The sequence below is a fragment of the Denticeps clupeoides genome, chromosome 19 (genome assembly GCF_900700375.1).
Source record: "Denticeps clupeoides chromosome 19, fDenClu1.1, whole genome shotgun sequence".
Classification (NCBI taxonomy): domain Eukaryota; kingdom Metazoa; phylum Chordata; class Actinopteri; order Clupeiformes; family Denticipitidae; genus Denticeps; species Denticeps clupeoides.
This window is the reverse complement of record NC_041725.1, coordinates 12238728-12254478: the sequence shown is the minus strand read 5'-3', so window position 1 is coordinate 12254478 and position 15751 is coordinate 12238728. Positions and strand designations below refer to the sequence as shown.

General features: G+C 45.8%; 1 protein-coding gene across 6 annotated transcripts in view; it reads left to right on the top strand.

Moving 5' to 3' along the window:
• robo1 (roundabout, axon guidance receptor, homolog 1 (Drosophila)) overlaps nt 1–15751 on the top strand; it is a 217170-nt gene that overhangs the window by 106338 nt on the left and 95081 nt on the right. For all 6 annotated transcript variants that reach the window (XM_028961527.1, XM_028961526.1, XM_028961528.1 and 3 more), the window contains one exon: nt 5929–6255. In XM_028961527.1, the coding sequence (XP_028817360.1) occupies nt 5929–6255 (327 nt within the window). The remainder of the gene's footprint in view (nt 1–5928; nt 6256–15751) is intronic.

Here is a 15751-nt window from a genome sequence, read left to right as displayed (position 1 = left end):
GGTGAACAGAACAGTGGAGACATCAAGTAACAATGACCTGACCGCAAACAGACACAAACTGGGCAGCTTTATAACGTCAGACACAGGTGAAAACAATCAGGAAACATAATAGCATATGACCAACATGAAACTCCGGACCCTGAGTTGTCCCTTCTGGACCCGATCATGACAGGTTTACCTTTTTCAGTGCATTCATACACTGTAAAAAGTGAACACTGGCTAAACTTACAAAAATTACAGTAATCTGTCACACCTTTTATTTTAGCATTGACGTAAGTCAAACCTGCTGTAACCTGTTTATTTATATTACGTCAGTGTTAAGATATTAGGTGTGACAGATTCACTTGTTACAGTTATATTTTGTTTTGAAATGACTAAAATGGGATGTTACATAGGAATGGATTGATGGTCTGCCTGGAACTGACCATGAGGACATGCCTATCGCTCACCAACCTGCTGCACACAGACACACCCTGGTCGTATCTGGCCTGTAAATCATGCTAAACTGTCCCTAATTGCAGATTAATGGCTTTGCAGATAGGGTGCAACCTGCCGTGGCCCACGTGTCTCTTATCTTAACTCAATATTTCGGCCTAAGTGGGCCATCTCGTCTTTAACGGGTCCGGCAGAGGGTCTGGCGCCCAGCGCGGACATTTCAAGCTGGCCTGGGATCAGCTTTCAGCTTGTACCCTATTACAGTTGAACGTGCCAGGATCAGCTGGCAAGGTGAACATTAACCAGGGCGAGTGCCTCGCTGTTCAAAGGTTAATGGGTAATCAGAGGGGGGAAGGAGGACACACACGCGGTTGTTGGTGATAAGACGACGAGTGACCGCCTCACTTATCTGTCACTACGGTACACACTTTTTATTCAATCTCACACATCCTCCTCTAGGCCTTCACTTTGCCTAAGTGCCTATTTGCCTATGTGGGTCATCTTTGTGTCTGTACTTTTCTCAGTGTGTGTGTGTGTGTGTGTGTGTATGTGTGAATTGAAGTTAGCAGAAGCAGCGAAGCCGAACTTATCATAGCTACCTGGTGACATTTTCTTTATTCTTTCACTCATCTTTCTCTTTTGTTCTTTTTCCATTTGTGATTGTGTCCTTGTTAATTCATTTGGGCGGGGTGTTGACTGTAATAAAGGTGCAGTATGTATGAATTTAACCCGTGGGGGTCGGTGGGCTTTTAATTGTGGGGTATTGGCTGTTATGGTGGGTTGATGGAGCTCTGCTGGGCTCCGCTCCTTGCTTCCTGGGGTTTGGTATTGATCCTTGGTGCTGTCTTTCCTCCTCTGTCTCTTTTTTCTTACGCTCCTTTCATAAATACCCACAAACAGGGCTTTTGTTTTGCTAAAGAAAAGACACATTGCAAAAATTCCTAGCAAATTGCAAATGGGAAAGGAAATAACTCTTTACGCCGTTAACACAGCTTAAAATATTAAAAAAGAAGTTGTGGGCGGAGGACATCAGCATGCGTTAATGCTCCCGTCTCCCACTTCGGACTCGCTGCAGCACGCAGCTGACGGGAAGAGGATGAAGTAGCCGCTCGTTTTTGGCTCCGTGTTTATCTCCTTCTCCGAGTCTCAAGTTTCTTTTGCCAGGAGAATTCATACAGATATAGTAATGATATACAGACTGTCTGAAGGTTAAACAGATGGACTCTTACCTACTTGCCTACTGCTTGCATGTGCTCTTTTCTAAAAAAACTCATGGTATTTGTTTCTAGCCTTTTTCATTTTAACTCTGCAAATTCTTAATCTTTATGTTTCATAATATACATATATATATATATATATATATATATATATATATATATATATACATATAGATACATACGTAACAAATATAGATAATGTTATTTATATGTATATATACATGTAGAAAATAGTAGAAAATAATGGAAAAAATAATTATAGAATTATGAACGCCTCCCATTCATGTCGAGTGGGGTGACATCATATGCAGCCGAACTGAATTACGGGTTTGTCACTTTGCGTTGCCTGAGGCAGAACGTTTAAATTCATGTAACTTTTCCCAGCGCGGTGCAAGCGGTAGCCAATAAGACCCATTTCCATGCAAATCCTCTTGCCATTCAGTGGCATTTATGCAAATGACCTACCACAAACACCAGCCAATCCGTTAGGTTAAGTCGGAGTTAAGTCGGCTGTGTTGTCATGGGAGCGGGTTACGTCTTTGTTACGCTGTAATAATGACTCTAATATTAAAGATTAATGTCAAATATTACTTCCAGATTACTTTTTCCACATTGCCTTTACCTGCACCTGTCATGATGCTGAGAATCACTGCATTACACACAGTATACCATTTAAAAAAATAAGTATTAATTTAATTTTTATTGGTTTGTGTCTGTCACTTAATAAATCCGGGAAGTTGATGGTAAATGTAAAGTGAGATGAGGGAGTGAGCGCTACTGCCCTCTACATTGTTATATCGATCAGCTCATAAAAAAAAGAGCTGGTTTTCTGCGTCGTTATTGGCAGCCCCGCTTGTTCGGACTTTGCCGCTAATAACTCAATCTATCATTGTTGCCCATGACTCGGATTACGGCAAAGAAGAAATGAGACGGCACAAGGTGCGTTATGTTCATCGTTCTCCTTCGTTCCATCTTTGATTAGGCTCAAGCAAACAAACAAAAGAAAGTGAATACGCCTTGCAGGAGAAGTTATCTTGCTCTGCTGTGTGTAATGAGTACAGTTCCTGTGTGTCTCCGCGCTCCCACGCATGGTGCATCACACCACATGGAATAGATCAGAGGAGATGAGCCCTGTGTGTGTGTGTGTGTGTGTGTGTGTGTGTGTGTGTTGGGAGCTGTTTAGCAGATTGTCCTCACTTCCTGTTGTGTAAAAATGATCTGATTGACGTTCTTCTGAAAAATGGCCTTGAGAATAAGAAACGTTGCTCTGTTGGAGCTGCCGTTCTCTCGCTCGCTCTCTGGGTTTTATGTTGGTCTTCCTCATTCGCTACTCTGGACATTTTTTTTTTTCATGATTGTGCAGTGAATTTTAATCAGGGAAAATGGGCGTGGGGGGTCGTGGAAGTGTTGCTATTACCTCTATGGAGACTTAAAACACTATCAGCTTTCTGGATGTATTTTGAGAAGCCTGTCTGTGTGTGTGTGTGTGTGTGTGTGTGTGTGTGTGTGTGTGAAAGTGAGACAGAGAGAGAGAGAGAGAGGGAGAGGAGGAAGGGAATATGGCTTCTGACTCTTGATTGATCAGCTCTCTGCAGCAGGGCTCTCGGGTACTCTGAGGTGAGGCTGTGAATCAGATTAGCCTATCCCACGTTCTCTACCAGGAACAGGGAGAGCGAGAGAGGAACTGGCGAGGACGAGGAGGTGAGGGAAGAGATGAGTAGGGGAGAGCAAAGTGTGAGAGAGAGTTGAAAACGTCTAACAGAACACGGGGGTCACACACACTCACACACATGGTCTTCTCCTGTTTCCTGGGTTCAGGTGGCAACAGTGGAGGGAACACACACTCCTGTAGAGGGGGCGTGGGACCTTTTCTCAGATGACAAGTAATCCCTCCACTCTCTGTTTCTCTCTCTTTCTGTCATTCTTTGCCTTTCTTCTCATCTGGCCTGTCCCCGCCTTCTCTTTTTTTCCTTGAAGATGTGATGAAGCTGCACTCAGTTGAATCAGACAGACTGTGTGAGTGTGTATGTGTGTGTGTGTGTGTGTGTTGATGGTCATGCACGCCACAATCTTAGGGATTAGCTCTTCCCGTTCTTTCACAAGAGAAGCCCGACACCTCCCACTACACACACACACACACACACACACACACACACACACACACACTGGGCTTGTCACGATACTGAAATACTAAGGATGGTACTTGATACTCGGTACTATTTTTCGATACTATATGGGGAGAAAAACAACAGGACCTTTTAAATAATTTAATAAATAAATAATATTTTTAGAATATTTAAAAATAGTCAGAACACCATAAATATTTACACACATTTATACACACATAAACACATGAATAAATCAATTGATTAATAGATAACCAGCGAATGAGTTAATAAATACATGAATAAATAAGTAAACTAATAATTGAAAGAAATAAATATATTTTAATGTTGTTGATCCAAACTAAAAAAAAGCGCTACTCGCTTCTCATGCCACAGAAGGGAAGAATATATGCAACTATATCAACTGCAATGCTTCGTACATTTCAAACGGGAGGTAACCTTGACCCTTATGACGACATAAGGGGACAAATTCCAGATCCGACTGTCTGAGCTGCCCCCCTCTGAACGGCGAACACACACACAGAGATTTCTTACTTTTTTTTTTGTCTCTTAAATAAATCTGCATGTGAGGATGTTACAATAATACAAACTTAACGGCTTAAAACATGTAAAATCGAACCTACAGTGAGTTGCCTTCGAGTCAGTGGCAAGCTGAATTCCTGCAGTAAGTGAGCCTCACATCCCTGCATGGGCTGCTGGGTAATGGAGGGGAAGGAAGATGGTTGGGGGCAGATCAGATGGCGGCGCGCTGTGCCGGATGGGTTCAAAGGGCTCTTAAATAAAACATACAGCCCAGCGTGGCTCTTTCTGCAGTGTTTCAGCAGCCGTGGTGTGTGTGTGTGTGTGTGTGTGTGTGTGTGTGCGTGTGTGTTGGTTAACATGCAGTCTGGGGGGGGCGGGTTGCGAATGGGGGTTAATTAGAGTCCTTGCAGTGTGCCAAATTACCAAGAAGTCTCAAAACCTGTTAACTATTTTTGAGCATTATTCAGTAAGAGATGGAAGGAGGGGGGCGGGGTTTCTGGTTTCATTCTGCTGCTTCATTCAATTTCAGTCTAACATTGTCCATAAATTATTTATGACGAGCTAATGCTGACCTTAATTAATCGTATTTGGAATAATGACTGTGATTGAACCGATTGAACAGCCCTGGGTGTGATCACCATGCATGATTTACGCTGCCGTAACCAGGCGCAGGTACAGTAGGTCAGTAGTCATAATGTGTGATGGATTTTTTTTTTTGGGTGGGGGGGGGGTCGTGATGTCTTTCATCTCCTCCGCTCGGTAGGAAGTGATTAATAGCATCCTGCTGTCGGGCAGGGGCATTCTGCTGACTTCACCAGTGGTCGGGCACCGTTGGTGAAAGATGCTCTCTCAGCTCTCTCAGCATCATTCCTGTATGTGTGTGTGTGTGTGTGTGTGTGTGTGTGTTGGCCAGGCGAGAGGACACTGGGAAAATAACAGTGGCCCTGTGCCGGCAATTACGCTCAGCTCAGTTTAATTGGAGCTGAACGTGTTCCAAAGATGAACACACACACACACACACTCTCACACACTGTCATTCTCCAGCCCTCGGGCGCTAACGGCAACACGCTCATTTGCATTTAGACCAGGCCTTACAGCATTTCACTGTAATGACTTTGCTGAAACATTAGCATTCCGTCCGCCTCTTTCTCTAATTTTGTCCCCCTTTTTTCCTGGTTCCTTAATGGACTTTGTTTAGACTCTGCCTCGGCCTGAATGCAGCTCTTTCCCCCGTCGCTCCCTCTCCGTCTCACCCACCCCCCCTCTTTTCATGTTGGGCTTTGATCTGGGAAAATGGAAGCCTTTAAGATGACAGTCCCAAAGCTTCAGCGTTGTTCAGCTGCTCGGGAGAGGAGAAGTTGCCGTAATTAAAGGGAGATCCTGTGCTTATGCGCGCTCAGACCATATGTGCAGCACCAGCACCTGTCAGGAGGAGGACGGGGACCCAGCATCAAGCATACCTAGCTCCCCTTTAAGAATCCTGGGTGCATTTCTGTTCCTTTTAATCGCTAAAACTTCCATCTGAATACATACAGTGAATAAAACTGAAGAATTGGGGCACATTTGAACGTGGGGTTTCAAGATGGAATGTGTTTTTTGATTTTGTTCCTCATGCTCCTCATCTCTAGGATCCCGTCTTCGCCAGGAGGACTTCCCGCCCCGGATAGTGGAGCACCCCTCTGACCTGATCGTCTCCAAGGGCGAGCCGGCCACCCTCAACTGCAAAGCCGAGGGGCGGCCCACCCCGACGGTGGAGTGGTACAAGGATGGCGAGCGCGTGGAGACGGACCGAGACAACCCGCGCTCGCAGCGCATGCTCCTGCCCAGCGGCTCGCTCTTCTTCCTGCGCATCGTCCACGGCCGGCGCAGCAAACCGGACGAGGGCTCCTACGTCTGCGTGGCGCGGAATTACCTCGGCGAAGCGGTCAGCCACAACGCCTCGCTGGAAGTAGCAAGTAAGACCCCCGCTTTGTCCGTCTGTATTTCCGACTGTCCGTCTCTCCCGCCAACTCCCGGTGTCCCCCCTCGCTTTCCAACAATGCGTCTTGGCCGCCTCTGAATGGAGAGGTTTTGGCTTACCGCGCTGAATAGGCGAAGGTCCAGTTTCCTCCTGGGTTCCTGGGCTGAATGGGATCAGCGGGTCGGATAATCTCGGCAGAGGAGGACGGAGGACGGGGGGACGCAGGCAGGATGTGTCCACGCCACCAGCTCCGGCCGGGTCCCGTCGAGGCTGGCCGGAGGAAGAGGGTCCGATCATGGCCTCGGTGACCGCATTTCCATGGGCTCCTTGGTAGGTGGTCAGGAGATACAAAGAAGACAAAAGCCCTTGTTCTTGTTGTTCTTGTTTCTGGCAGTTGGTACGCTGAGTATTCTTTATAAAAAAAAATATTAGCTATTAGCTTTTGGCTACTTTATAAGCCAAAATAAAGAATATTCTGACCTCAGTTTTTTTTTCGGAACATTTTGTTAAATGTCCTACAGGGGTTGACTGGCGCACAACATAACCTTCCACCTCTCTCGAGCCTTGGATGGCTGATGAAGAGGTATCTCGGATATCAACCACTTTTTGAGCATGCCCAGGAGCTGTCACCGAGGCCCTTGTTGTAATCTAACCAGGACGATGGAGGCGGGGTGGGGAAGTCGATGGTGGGGTTTTTTTTAGGACACTGATGTCTGTCTGATGCTGGAGGAGCGGGTGGAGTTGGGTGTCGCTTGCCCAAGATGTTAGACAGGATGACTATCAGATACCTAAACCACAGAATCAGATTCGTCCTTGTGCGTTTAATGTCCTGCCTGACGCTCGTGCAAGCGCTGATCAAATAATGCTTGTTACGTGTTACGGGAAACCTACGGAAAGGTCCTGCAAGACGGCTAACAAGCAATGCAGTCTGACAAATGCACTCGTTAAGCGTACAGCACCGCCGGTATTATCTTCTGCAGATTATACATGGCTGGCAAGTGGCAAAAAAAAAAATTACAGGGCAGAGCTTGAGGGCAAGGCTGGCTTTAGCTACGCATCCTCTCTGACCCCGGTGGAGAGGTCGTCCCCCCGGCTTCAGCTCCCATCTGCTTGCACTTTCCCTCATCTACGCTGACTACGTATCCCTATTAGAAATGACAGAGAAAAAAGTTACGCCAAGGCAAATGTTGGGTGTCTCTCTAAAGCGTCCAGATCAAATATATATATATATATATATGTTCTCAAGTCAGCGTTGGAATGTTTGTCATTGAAGTGGCTTCATCACCCCCCCCCCCCCCCCCCCCCCCTCTTACTTGAGAAGAAGTTAGCCAGAAGTACAGTGCTTCCGCTTGGCTGCAACGCTGAAGAGCGATCAACCAGAAGCATAATGACATGGTTCCCGATCTCCAGCGCTCCTTCTGTGCGGTTCTTCCCAAGCCGCTTGCGCTTCTCTACATATAATTATGTTGCCGCAGCAACCCGCGTCGCAAGCCCTCAGCACAGAGTCGGCAGCCCCTTGCAGGGTCTGAAAAGCACTGAGGTCTTGCGAATGAAAGAGCAGGCTGCTGAATTTGATATGAAATGCCGTGTTTTCACTGGGATTTAAAATAGCCAGCACAAACATGTACTTGCTGATGTGTGCGCCCGAGAACCAAAGCGTCTGAAGTGGTCTCAAGCCCTTGTTTTCTCTATTAAAACTCTGAAAGGGGAAGTTGGCTTACAAAGTATGTTTGCACTACCTAACCTCTATAACCTCCGTAAAATAAAAAACTCCAAACGAGGGGTAAGAACCATATGGGAGTGAAGTGGCCGAAATTCGGATATACATACCAAATGAAGGCGCTGTCTACTGGCAAAAGGTTATGAATATGATTATTAGAGTTATTCATTAAAAACAAATGACACTGAACACAGAAGCATTTTTGTGACTATAGACTAATATACCGTATATTGTCATCCATGTGTTTAGAGTAAAAATATTAACCCACATATTTGGATCAAAATATGGTAATTTTTAGGATGTTTTTTGACAAAATGTCACCCATATATTTTTTAATACAAGGGTCTGGTACTAGAATGACCGCAGTGCTAATACTACATTCAACAAGCTCTGTTTGGCCATGCTAGCCTGGCCGAGATTTTTTTGGCTTATCATCAACCGCATATTCCCGATATGACCCCATGCCGCAACTACGTCTGGGTTAATTCCTGAACTCCCATTACCTGTTTGCCTTAGGTGCACTGCCTTAACCTCAAGGTGGGCTTTCTTGTCGCCTTTTGTTTAATGTTCTTTTTGAATTTGAAATGGATAGGCCACAAACTAGCCGGCCATTGTTGACGGATAATGGCCCACAGCCGACGACAAAGGACAACAGAGTAAGTGTAGAGCAGTCGAAATGGTGAAAAGAAAGCCGTGGCTTTTCTGGTCCCCCTCTGAGGAGCTCTGGCGGCCCGCGCACTGGCTGCAGGCTACTTTACGTAATGTGCACCCCATCAAGCTCCCGACTGAAATTCCCCACCTTTTGCCTGTATTAAGTGCCTGGCACCTGCATACTTTGGACAGCTGTGAAAACAAGGATCAAAGCCGCAGACTGTAATGGGCGCTTGATATAAATCCAGCAAAGGTATTCAGATGATCCTCCTTCAGAAGGTAATGGTAATCCGTGTCTCCTGCCAGTTTGGAATTCTGACTTTGTGTGATAATGCAAACCCACTGAAAGGGGTCATGGTGCAGGAGCTTCTCTCCCAATAGAAATCTGAAAACTTTGTCTCTTTCCATAAAGTGTAGGCATAACGTGCCAGGGCTGAATAAGGTTTTTTTTGCCCATATTAATATGAGCATTTAGAATTTTCTCACATGCAGCAGCTTGGTGTCCCGTTGCATGTCGTGTTGCAGCTGCAACAGTTTTTTAGTGAAATGTAAATAGTTCAACTTGTTCCGCTCTTCGTTTAAAGCCGAGCGTGTAGAACAATGAGTTCTTTTTGATGCAGTAAAGGTCTGAGGGCAACTGTGGACTGCCCTGTCTCACTGCCTTCCAAGGCTGTTCTCTGAGAGCATCCATCTGCTCGGTTTAAGAATCCCATTCTTCTACAAAAAAAAAAAAAACATTTTTATTTTTGCTTTGTGTTGTTTGCTCTTCTTTTGGCTTCGGATGACACTGCTGCATTCCTGCCTATTGTGGAGACAGCAGAGGTCAGAAGGGTAGGAAAAGCCAGTCGGCTGACATTTCTTAGAATAAGGGAGTATCTAGAGGGGGTGTTTCGAATTTGAACGTGTCAGACAAAAGCCGGGCGAGGGAGGTCATCTGTGAAGCGAAGGACAGTTGGCATGCGCCAAGTTCATCCCAACCCCCGCCTCTTGGAGCACTCGGACTGTCTCCCACTCAGGAAATCCCTTGTAGTACATCTGTTGGCTCACAATGACTCGCGGTTTTCATGTGATCCCACCAAGCCCCACCCACCGACTTCCATCCCAGTTTTATCAACGCATCAAATCCATGCGCTTCCAAACTCAACTTTCTGTGGTCTGTTGAGGAATTTTGAAGCGGATCACCACATCATCCCGCCTCACCCGCACGGCTGCTCATTTATTAGTGTTTATTTGCAAGAATGTTTAGATTTCATTAACTCATTATATATATAAAAAAAAAACCTTGCGCAGTACAGCAACTAATGTGTGGTCCGCTAGCCAGTACATCCCTGTTCTTCATTTTCCACTCGAACTCCCTTATTAACGTTTTTCAATTAAATTACCCCCCCCACTCCACTCCTCTTCCCTAACATTGTTTTAGTGGTTTAATTGTGATTTGATTGGATGAGAATGGAGACGGGAAAGAGGGAGGCAGCAGCTCGGTAGCTTTTGGCCGTCTGCCTGGATCTGAAGGCAGAACAGGCCGGGCTATTTAAAAAAAAAAAAACTTTTCATCTTTGTAGATTTTTGGGCAAATTACTGAAGCCAGTGCTGGCAAGAAAAAGACCTTCGTTCGACCTTCCTTCCTGCTAAGTTGGCTTGAGCATCGCTGGAGCCTTTTTTCCATTCAAACTGTATGTCTACAAACCCAGTCATCACTTCTAATATCATGTGTCTTCTAAATCGAGAGACTTTTGATTCAGCCCCTCTTTAATTACCTGATGGGTGTGGGCCTACTTTAGGGCCATTTCTTCCAGTCACTTAACAGTAATGACAAAGGAAGTGAGCCTCCAGCATTTAATTATGTCGCCCTAGGAAATCCACAGCAGGATCTGTCAACATTTCCCTGTTCAAAGATGTGAGAGAAATCCTAGTCTGTGTGCTCAGTTGCTCCTCTGTAATTGACGGTTTACAGTGTAGAACTCCAGTGCTTTTTATCAAATGTTTCATGCTTCTTTGTAGGCCATATAAAAAAAAAAAAGCAATTGACATTTTGAACATTACTCCGGCTAATTGACCCAAAATGAAAGCCCTGAATCTGTGCAGCTCTATCGTTGGGCCTACTGTGGTGAGACCTCTTGTGTCACGTTGACTTGTGTCAAGCGTCCCTGATGTTTGGGGTTTTTAGAGCGTGGTGATGGTTGCCCGTTCACCTCCAGTGAATACTTGTGGGGGTGGGGGGTCGGGGACAGAAGATTGGATTGGACACCGGCAAACTGGGACCGCAGAAGGAGGAGGGAGGGCTTTTTTTCTTGCCAAGAACAGATTCTAGTATGAATTCTCAGGCTTTTGTTATCTTCTGGCAAAAGGCAAGGAAGACAAAGGCGCCCGACAGCTAGGATCATAGAGAGACGAAGGGGTATACTCTCCAGCAGAGAGGTCAGAAAAGAGAGAGGCCATGTGGAATAGAGAGATCCATACGGGTGACATCTTCAGGACAGGCGCCTCTGTCATTTTAACAAGCTCGGACAGACAGGCCAAGGCCCTGGCGCCTTAGCTGAAGGACAGCGACTTCTTGCCATTGATCTGCATCTGCTGGATGTGTGCCTTTATTGTGAATGATGCAAAGTGATGGGCGGCATGTCCTTTGATGGAGCTGTGACCCTTTAGAGATCAGTTCTGGAGGCTCGGCTCCTGGTATGATTAATCACACTCCACTTGACCAGCTATTGACAGCTCTTGGCGCTATGGAATGGAAACAAATTGCTTGTGGCATCAGTATCCGAGTGTCACTTATTTCCTTGAACCGTAATAAAAGCCTTAATCTAGATAATCCCAGAGGAGGCTTGTCCCACCTTATCTTGTTTATAGACAGTTTTGGTTGCATATGATAACATCTTACTGTCTGCTTAAGAACCATAGAAATATATTAAAAAAAAGAATACGTCCAAATCAAGCATACCCACAATAAGTGGCATTTGGTTACTGTTGATCTCTGTTCTGCTTTGGTGTGGGGTTTGCAGTGAGTGTTCCTTGCTTCAAGTAGACCACTTGAGAGTCTGGTAAGCACAAAAGTGTAGCCTGAGGTCATTTCTGGTTTTGTGGTTCTACAAATAGAGTAGTGGAAGTAGCATAGAATTTAGTTTCACTGCCTACCTAGCCTGTACAGCCTAGATGTTTGCTTGGATGGAGAGCCTTCTGCCCTGATGTTGCTTTCCAGTGGATGATATGCGGTGTAGAGATGGGGCTTCTTTTGAGGACACGAGGGCCACCTGATACTCCACACAGCATCTACTCTGTGCAGACATGGTAATCTTCTGTTTACAAGAGGTGATTGAAAGAGGTGATGTCCCCAGGCCTGGTTTGAGAGTTTGAGATAAATGCTGGTGATTATAAGTTTACCCTCTCAGTAGAAGAGTGTCCATGCTTTACACAGTGTAATCTTCTCCCTCTTGAGTGGAGGACTGCAGTATTATGCTGGCCATTGGGCCCTAATCCCCCTCTTGGTTTGAGGGTGTCCACTGCCCTGTAGGGTTGAGGGTTGAGATTCTTGTTTCTTTCTCTTTTTTTAAAATCTCTGTGATGCAGTCTTGCTCCAGCGAGCTTGCACTGTGCATTTAACATGGGTTAAGCTCTGGCTTGAGGCTTTCGATCAGTGCACTTCATTCGAGGAGCCCAGGGCAGGGTAGGATTAAGGTGTCTGCGGGCCAAGAAATAGCATTACAGGTCCAGCAGAAGTTTTCTCCTGCACGCAATGCAATGGTCAGCCCGACATTCCTTTGCGTCTTTATTTACTCTAGTTTTTTAGACCTTTTTGTTAATGTCTTTCACATATTAAAGTGAAAGCAAGTCGATGAATATCGTTGGATTGCAAACACAAGGTGACTGTATTGAGAGAAGAGAAGCGTGAAGAGAGACAGAACAGGATGAACGAGTTTCAGTGGACACTGCTTATAGACTGTTGACTTTTCGACTTTGCCTTTACGACACAGGACTGGTTCCGCATTTTTTCTGTCTCTGTCCTCCATGTGCTGTAATAATGAGATAGAGGAGGGGTCATATAGATGAGGATACACTGAAGTATACACTGGTAGGGAGACTTCTGGAACTCTGGGCAGAAATATCTATCTCTGAAAGAAGCAGCCATTGCACAAAAAATGCAATCCATGGTGCTAATCCTAGTAGAGGAGGCGTGATGCAGAGAGGGACAATGCTGCATTGCACAGCCGTCCTTGGTTTCTGCTGTGACAGAAGAGATTAGGGACAAGTCCCTCTTTTCTCAGGATGGCAAATCTAAAATAACATCAGAACACGGAACTCTGATGTCACATATCGGCAGAACATAACTTTTCCATTCTTAAGTGAACTCCACATACCAGACAAAGGGGTTAAACTGTGTTGATCTCAGCACAATCTAGGGTTTCGAGTCAAATGAAGTGACACCAGCTGATTACATGCAGCAGACTGCAACTGATACCTCCTGTCTCTTTGCACATCCATGTCCCGCTCTGTGTAATTAACACATTTCCGGAAATTGTTGGAGGGGAACCAGAGCAGAAAGTGCTGAAACGGCCTAAATGGACTCCTGAATGGGAGCTTTGGCGAGGACAAACACAACTCTGGCTCTTTTGTCTCTTTACTGCTGGCTGTACCGAACTGGGCGCGGCCATGAAACGAAAGCATTCCTTTGAGAGAGCTCACTGCAAGAGGCAGAAAGAAAGGTGTTAGGGATGGGATGAGAAAAAAATATTAAAGCAAGTGGAGGGAGTTTGGAAGGCGATGCTCTAAATAGATAAAATGTAAAATACTGAGCTGCCTGCAGGGCTACCCTGTCACCCAGATTAAGTAAAACCACGGATTAGGTGACCAGTCGACTGTGTGTTTGTGTTTGCCAGCGTGGGCGTCGACCTCCTCCTATTTCCTGGGTGACAGCTCCCCACCTACACCCCCCCTCCCCGCCCCCGCTCCTCCCCCCAGCGCACGCAGTCGTATCACTTTCTCATCCGCCTCTCACGACTGAAGGAGAAAGAGAGTTGCTAGGCCTGCCCTAATCCACCCCGAGCTCCATTTAACAAATAGCCTCTGATGGACGGACCGGCGCAGCCCACCCTCATTCACCTTCAGAGGCCGCGCTCCGCCCCCCCCACTCAATCTCACCTGGGATGCTGGTGCTCGTGCCAGCACCGCATTGCCACGTGTGCTTTTCGCTGAAGGTGAGCGGTGACTGTACAGCCTCTGCATTTTAACACCTCCGTCCCCTACAGAGAACAACAAACCGTTTTAGCTTCCAATGCTGAACCTCAGGAAGCTCTTCTACATCCAGAGTTACAGACATTCATTTCAGACAGTATGTTATGCTCATTTGAATTGTAGGTCCGTCGTCCTGCAGATATAAGATATTTTTTACATTTCAAACATGTGCCAATCAGTTCTGCTAAAGGTCTCTTGACATTAATTTATTTTTCTTAGTGATCCCCTAATACTGTATCTGAAATCTCTTTTTGAAATTCAGCCTTGGTGCACAATTACAGCCACTTTTAGCCAGTCCCACAATGAGAGTTCCCCATGATGCACCATTTTGTTTTGTGTAGCTTTAAATGCTAAAGAGGAAAACAGAGGCGGGATGAGTAGGAGAGTGGCCAATAGAGGTTGAGGGAGCATTCAACACAATTCACCAACCACAATGTTTGACACAGACATGAAGTCATGTCTGCGTTATTCCAGAAAAAAAAGAATTAACCCATTGTTTCTTCACAGTCTAGCATGACGGGACTAAAAAACTACATTTGTGCTCATTTTTACATCCAATCATCTCGTAACTGCAATCCTTTGCACGTTTAGAAGCCATTGTGGTTGGTGGAGATAATGGTTTATGGGAGGGGTGGGAAATTCTCTGGGCACAAAAAGAATGAGAAACGGGAGGTAACCTTTACCCTTACAACGACATAAGGGGAGCCATTCCAGATCCGAGTGTCTGAGCTGTCGCTCTCTGAATGGCGAAGCAGAATGACCAGGGCACTCTTTATTCACATCACCATTTCTAGCCACTGCAGGACCATAGACAGGCTGGGGGAACTCGTATTGATGTTAAATAATCTCACAAAGTGAAATTTTCTTCATAGTGGACCTTTAAGCTCGCTGTGGGGCCACAAGTGAGAAACAACGATTGGCTGCCACTCCTGTGCTCCCAGCAAGCAAACACGCCCATTGTGAAGCACTGGCACAATGTGTACATGTGAGTATATGGTCACAAATTGGAGGTACTCTGGAAAGGGTGCTATGGCAGATGTTGTACAAAAAAGGTGTAGATTGCAGGTTTTGCGCAAATTTCTGACATGTGCGATCGAGTGAATAACCTGAGAACCGGAGTATTATCCCGATCGCTACTCGCATTTGTATAATCGCCCAGCCTCAGTGTTGACTGTCCTTGTGGACTCAACAAAAGTCATTGAAACGATCCCTTGGCTTGGTGCTCTCAAGGCCTCATTAGACGTTGCCAATGGGATTAGCCAAGTGCCGACTCGGCAAGCGCTGGTATAAGTTAATTTAGCCCGCTGTTTGGAGCTATAATAGCTTATTGATTGGGGCAAGTGAGGTGCAAGCGACTGCGTTGTCGGGTGCCGGGGAGAGGGGAGAATAAGTTAATCATTGCTCTGCGCCGAACGAGAACTCAATCACGTCTGCTGAGGAGCTCATCCTGACCATGTAAATGTGTCAGAGGATTTGGAATTGCGACCCGCAATTACTTTTTTTTTTTTATATTATGATAACATTAGCGCCCTCATATCTAATAGACCTGCGTGATTGATATTTGAAGAAGGTCACTCGAAGACGGTAATGTGATTACGGTTATTCCAGTAATGCCCCTGCACTCTGTCAAGCTCCACTCAGCAAATGATGAAAAGCTTGCATGAAAGCTACTCAACATTTTTCATGGATGTGTGTTTGTAAAAGTGGCATCAGGAAAAATGGAGGCGTTCATGTCAAAATGGATCCTTTCATGCTAGACAATGATGAATATCTTTGAGAATATCGTTCTCCGTACTCCTGCAGTGCTGATCAGCGCCCCGGCTGCATCTGGTTAGACGGTCAGGGTGTTCCAGCCCAGAACTCAGGCCTCCAAGACAGCTGGTTGGTTCAT